Source organism: Arachis ipaensis, chromosome B04, assembly GCF_000816755.2.
Source record: "Arachis ipaensis cultivar K30076 chromosome B04, Araip1.1, whole genome shotgun sequence".
In the NCBI taxonomy this organism is placed as follows: domain Eukaryota; kingdom Viridiplantae; phylum Streptophyta; class Magnoliopsida; order Fabales; family Fabaceae; genus Arachis; species Arachis ipaensis.
The window spans coordinates 33,234,256-33,241,074 of NC_029788.2; the positions used below are offsets into that span (position 1 = coordinate 33,234,256).

The 6,819-nt window shown below is 34.8% G+C and overlaps 1 protein-coding gene across 1 annotated transcript; it reads left to right on the forward strand.

The window, feature by feature from the left end:
* LOC107636356 lies at positions 5,311-5,789 on the forward strand. The gene is made up of 2 exons (XM_016339874.1): positions 5,311-5,505; positions 5,595-5,789. The coding sequence occupies exons 1-2, from the start codon at positions 5,311-5,313 to the stop codon at positions 5,787-5,789; spliced, it is 390 nt and encodes a 129-aa protein (XP_016195360.1).

A 6,819-nucleotide genomic window follows, 5' to 3' on the forward strand; every position in this document is an offset into this window, starting at 1 on the left:
ATCTCCCTTTGGTGCTATTAAAATAAACAGAAAAGGCCAAAAGCAAAGTGACAACACCAAACTTAAAAGTTTGCTTGTCTTCAAGCAAAGAAAATCTGAAAAGACGGTGTCAAAAAATCTTCTTAATTGCTTCTGTTCCTGTTCTAATCATTCTGCATGACCAAAACACATGTAAAACAAGAAAAATTCTATAAAAAATTAGATAAAGTAATTTAAAACCAAAACTAAAATAACTATAATGCTAAAATAAAAATAACTATAAAATTAAAACCAAAGCAACTGCAAAACCAAGGATACTAGTAGTTGGGTTGCCTCCCAACAAGCGCTTCTTTAATATCACTAGCTTGACACTTGATTGTTGAATTTTCTTCCTCTTCTTTTAGTTGGTTAAAAGAAATGACTCCAAGGGGGGAGAGTTGAAGATTAGTGCCCCCTAATATAAAGTCCTCCTAACAAGCTTTCTTTTATTATGATTAGCTTGATTCACCTTGCTTGCTGGGGTAGAGGTTGGATTTTTTTTGCTGACCTTTTCTTCTTTATAGATATTTTCTTCTGTTTCTTGGTCACAATCCCCTTTTTAGTGCTTTCCTCGGTTGCCTTCACTTCTTTGATTTCAAAATTTGGGTGTTGTGTGATGGTTGGAGTGTACCCTTCATCAAGAATGTCTTGAATTGGTGGTTCAATAAACTCACCTTCTATGCCACTTTCTGCTTCATTAGGACCAAGGAAAGCATATTTAAGTGTTGGGGGAGAAGACTTCAATTCAAATGTGGGCAGTGCATTTAGATTTTTCTTCTCAGGAGCTTGCATGCATAGAATTATAGGGACTTGTATGGCTTCCTCCGGAATTATTGGAATGTGCACGCATAGAGTGTGCATGGCTTCCTCTTTTGTTTGTGTATCATCCTCCTTTGTTTGTGCATTGATGCGTGAGCATCTTTCCTATCTTTTCCTAGTGAATTTGCATCTAATTTGTTGACTTTAATCAAGAATTAATTATCTTTTAGCCACTATGGATGCTACTTTAAATCTCGTGAAATTCTGTTTATTTTAGGTAGCATTCGGCTGGATTTGATGAAGTTTCCGCAGAAAAAAGCTCAAAGCCTTTATACCATTCGATGCCTGGATCCGTGCGTTAAGTGTTTTCAGACTATATAAGGCAAGAATGGTTTAGAGGATGGAAAGGAAGCTTGCATAAATGGAAGGAGCACAAGAATTAAAGGAGATAACCAGCGAGGAGCGATGCGTGCGCGCACCTGACGCGTGCGCGTGATTTGGAGATTTGTATGGCGACGCGTGTGTGTACCTGACACGTACGCGTGACATGCGCCACGTGCAGAAAACGCAGAAAATGCTTGGGGCGATTTCTGGGCTGTTTTTAACCCATTTTTTGGCCCAGAAACACAAGTTAGGCGTGGATCCTATGAAGCAAGTGGTCCCCATCCATCAATTGAAGACTTGCTGATTGCTATAATTAATTCTGATTTAAATTTAAATTTTAATTTAAAATAGAAAAAGATATTATTTTAATTTTAGAAAAGAGATTTTAAATAAATTAGGATTAGACATAAAAAGAAGAAACTTTTCTTCTGTAGGGGGATTCCATTCCATTCTAATTCACAATTATTCACAATTCACAGTTTACCTAAATCCTTATTTTCTCTCTGAACCATGAGCAACTAAATTTTCACTGTTAAGGTTAGGAGCTCTGTCTATTGTATGGATTGATACTATTATTTTCTATTTTAATTCATACACTGATTTATATTTCAAGAATTGTTTTCGTTCTTTATCTTATGAATTTGGGTCGAACGGAAGTATGATCCTTGTTCTAATTGAGTTCTTGTATAACTTGGTAAAGCTCTTTAATTGAACAACAACTTGAAAACATATCCTTCTAAATTTCTAATTATCTGGACTTAATGGGATACGTGACATATAATCCTCTTATATTTGGGTAATTATAATTTTTGTGGCATATAAACTAGAAATTGAACTTCACCCTCTAATTGGAATTAAGTGACCAAGGAATTGGCGGTTGATAAATTTTAGAGGAGACTAAAAAGGTATAAGGAATTAGGGTTTAGTCACTTATAGTTTACCATGAATTAAATCTTGCATGATTAAAATAGTTAGTAAGAAAATTCAATCCGGAAAATAGATATCTCTAAAGCCTTAACTGTTTTCTCCCATATTATTTACATCAATTTACTGCTTGCTCTCTGATTTTCTGAATTTACTGTTTAATACTTTTGAACACCAAAACACTCTTTTCTGTTTGTCTAACTAAGTAAATCATTTAACCATTATTGCTTAGTCCATCAATCCTCGTGGGATTGACCCTCATTCACTTGAGGTACTACTTGGTACGACCCGATGCACTTGCCGATTAGTTTGTGGGTTATATATTCCGCACCATGCATCTTCCTCCTTTATTTTTGCATCTTCCTCTTCTTCCATGTGTGAGGGTGAAAAGTTCTCTAATTCACTGGAGTATGAACTCCTTTGATTGATTCTCTCACTTTCTTTCATAGGATCTTGCATTATATCTCTTGGGAAGGAATTTGCCTGTTCCTCTTCCTGGGACTTGATAATCAATTGCACATATTTCTCTATATTTTTGACACTCGTCCTTATATCATGTATGAATTATTTCATGAGAAGCTCAAGAGCTAATGGTTCTTGATATGAATAAGGAGATGGTGGCTCTTGATATGAATAAAAAGAGGAGGATGGTTCTTGGTATGAGTAGGGAGATGGTGGCTCTTGGTATGAATAAGAAGGAGGTGATGGTTCTTGATAAGAGTAAAAAGAGAATGGTTCTTGGTAAGAATAAGGAGATGGTGGTTCTTGATATGAATATGGAGATGGTGGTTCTTGATATGAATATGGAGATGGTGGTTCTTGATGGATAGGATATGGGACATTGAAATTTTTTTGCTCTTGACCTTGCCAACCAAAATCCGGGTAGTTCCTCCATCCACAATAATAAGAATCACTCCTTGGGTGTGAGTAATAACCCATGTGATCTCTCTCTATTATTTTTTCTTAGCACAAAGCACCAAAAAGAATTAAACGCACCATGTGGTAAATAGAAAAGCAAAGAAGAAAGAATAGAATTTTTTTTGAAAAGAAATAAAATAAAGAATAATAAAAATAAAAGCAGAATTCAAAAATAAATGAAAAGAAGTGAATTAAAAATAAAATAAAATAAACTAATAAAATATAGAAATAAAAAAATAATGAAAAGAAAAAAAAGAAAATAAAAAATAAAAAAAGGAAAGTAGAAAGGAAAAAGAAAAAAAAAGAGAACTAATGAACGTTTTAAAAAAATAAAAATTGAAGTTAAAGAAAATAAAAAAAATGGACGAATACAGGGGGAGAGGAGGAAATACTAACGGAAAAAAAAAGAAGAATTAAAGTACATAAAGAAACAAAAAATAAAAATTAATAATACTAAAAGAAACTAACTAAAGAAAAAAATTATCTAATCTAAGCAATCAAACAATGAGTAGTTGTCAATTACAGTCAATCCCCGACAACGGCACCAAAAATTTGGTGCGGAATTTACAACCACAAACTAACCGGCAAGTGCACCGGGTCGTACCAAGTAGTACCTCAAGTGAATGAGGGTCGATCCCACGGATTGATGGACTAAGCAACAATGGTTAATTAATTTACTTAGTTAGACAAGCAGAAAATGATGTTTAGAGAGTTCAAATGCATTAACAGTAAATTCAGAATATCAGAAAGCAAGTAGTAAATTGATGTGAATAATATATGAGAGAACAGTTAAGGTTTCAGAGATATCTATTTTCCAGATTGACTTTTCTTACTAACTATTTTAATCATGCAAGATTTAATTCATGACAAACTGTATATGACTAAACCCTAATTCCTTAGACCTTTTTAATCTCCTTTAAAGTTCATCAATCGCCAATTCCTTGGTCACTTAATTCCAATTAGTGGATGAAGTTCAATTCTAGTTTATATGCCACAGAAATCCTAAATACCCAAATATAAGAGGAATATATGTCACGTATCCCGTTAGGTCCAGATAATTAGAAATTTAGGAGAATATATTTTCAAGCTGTTGTTCAAGTAAAGAGTTTTTCCAAGTTATACAAGAACACAATTAGAACAAGGGTCATACTTCTGTTCCACCCAAATTCATAAGATAAAGAACGAAAACAATTCTTGAATATAAATCAGTACATGAATTAAAATAGAAAAATAATAGTATCAATCCATACAATAGACAGAGCTTGTAACCTTAACAGTGGAGGTTTAGTTGCTCATGGTTTAGAGAGAAAATAAGGATTCAGGTAAACTGTAAAGTACGGAATGAGGTAGAAGAGAAGAGATGAGCCCGAAGGGCTGATTCTTTTCCCTTTTATATCTAATTCTAATTAATGTAAAATATATTTCCTAAACTAAAATAATATCTTTTCCTATTTTAAAATAAAATACAAATTCAATCAAAATTAATTTAGCTTCATGTGCAACTTTCTGAGTGCTTGGGGACCACTTGGGGCATTCGGATCCACGCTGAACTTGGAAATTTTCAAGTTCAGCATGGAGGAGGCAGCAGCGTTTTGCTTGTTTCCCTTTGAGTCCACGTTGAACTTGGATTATCCCAACTTCTGCGTGGAGTGATGCGTGATTCCACCTTTGTGCTTTTGATCCCACGCTGAACTTGGAGTTTCTCAAGTTCAACGTGGGATTGTATGTATGAAATGGAAGAGAAGGGTATACTATTATATATCATTGGAAAGATCTGGAAGTTAGCTTTCTAATGCCACTAAAATCAAGTCAATTAGATTTTTATAGCTCAAGTTATTTTTTTTGAGTGCAAGGAGGTCGGAGTTGACAACATCATTCGCTTTATTCCTTTTCTGCTACAAAACTCCGTCAAATCCATCCGAATGCTACCTGAAATAAACATAAATTGCAAAAAACTCAAAGTAGCATTCATAGTGGCTAAAGATATTTAAATCTTGATTAAACTCAACAATTTGAATACAAATTCACTAGAAAAGATAGAGAAGGTGCTCACGCATCAGTGCTCATCAGGTTGGGAGAAAAATGAAACGGGTAATACATCAAAATAATGTTTATTGGCCCTCTATGATCAAAGATTTCATCGACTATGCAAAGGCATGTCATGAATGTCAACGTCATGGAGTAATACAACAGATCCCAGCAGCCAGGTTGCTTTCGATCATTAAGCCATGGTCGTTTTGAGGTTGGGCTTTAGACTTAGTTAGGTTGATACATCCCCCTTCGTCAAAAAATCATAAATTTATTTTGATGGCAATAGATTATTTCATGAAGTGGGTTGAAGCTGTTCCTCTGATAAAGGTTGGGCAAAATGAAATAATAGATTTCATTGAGGAATATATAATTCATCGATCTGGAATTCCTAAAACACTAAGTACTGATCAAGGGACTATGTTCACTGGTCAACGAATTAAGAATTTCGCAGCCTCAAGGAACATTAATATGGTCACTTCAATTGTACTCCTTATTATGCACAAGCTAATGGGCAAGTCGAAGCGGCAAACATAATTTTAATTGGTTTGATTAAAAATCAGATTGGAAATAGACCTCGAACTTGGCATGAGACTTTGAGCCAAATATTGTGGGCTTATCGAAACTCACCAAGGGGATCAACAGGCACTTCTCCTTATAAATTGGTATACGGGCACGATGCAGTTTTGCCATTAGAAATTAATCTCAACACTATGAGAATTTCAAGGCAAGATGATTTACCAGTCGATGATTATTAGAATGCGATGTACGATGAGTTAAATGATTTAGACTCAGAGCGTGTTTTGGCCCTGGAGAGTATGATTCGACAAAAGGAAAGCATTGCTCGCAGTTATAATCGTCGGGTAAAAGAAAAATGTTTCAGTATAGGAGAGTTAGTTTTAAAAGTTGTATTGCCAATGGAAAAGAAGTCGAGATTTCTTGGCAAGTTGTCCCATACATGGGAAGGTCCTTTTCAAGTAATTGAGTTGTACTCTGGAAATGCATACCGAATTAAAGATATTGATTCTGGGAATGTAATTAATTCAATAAATGGAAAATACTTGAAACAGTATCGATGTATGCCAAGTTGGGATCAATGATATAAAAAGTAGAGTTAAAAAAAAGTTACTACAAATAATGATATTCTAAGGTGGAGAAATATAGGGTACTAAAAGTTTTGCTAAGTCTGAGTGTAGGTGAACTCTTTCACTGTTCAGGGCTGAGAATGCTTCAGTCTACTCATATTCTTCATTCTAGGCTTTATCAAGTTGCTTCTCACACTCCTCTCGCTTGGCTTCAAGAGTGTAAATTTCCTTAAAGAGTTTTTGTTGTTTGTTTTGAGCGGTAGCCAAAGGTATCACCATGTCAGCCTTTCTCTTCCTAACCTTGGCTAGCCTTTCATTGATTCTAGCCAATTCCACTTCGAGTTCTTCTTCCTCTTTGTCATAATGAGCTCGAGCAACGAAGGCCTGAGAAATTTTTAAATCAAACTCTTCACAAGAAGCTTTTATTGGTCGAAGAGCTGTGCTATATTCATCTGTTTCAGAACTTGAATAACAGAACTTTTGATCTCTTTGAGAGTACGAATGTACTTAGAAAAGTATTTATTCCACCAATCAAAGCAAGACTTGGTGATGAATAAACTACACTCGTATCAAAGGTGATTGTAATTCATTTTTCGCTTTTTGTTCGAAGCAAGACAGATATCAAGGGCTTCCTTCGAAAGCAGATTAACATGACAGAGAGGTTTGCTATTTTGGGGAGTGGAGTTGGAATAGCTTGGGAGAA

What these genes read in the sequence shown, in the direction of transcription:
- LOC107636356 (XM_016339874.1), top strand. Translation starts at nt 5,311, where the DNA reads ATGGCAATAGATTATTTCATGAAGTGGGTTGAAGCTGTTCCTCTGATA. An exon ending in CCTCAAGGAACATTAATATG is followed by an intron (nt 5,506 to 5,594) that starts GTCACTTCAATT and finishes ATTAAAAATCAG; the next exon opens with ATTGGAAATAGACCTCGAAC.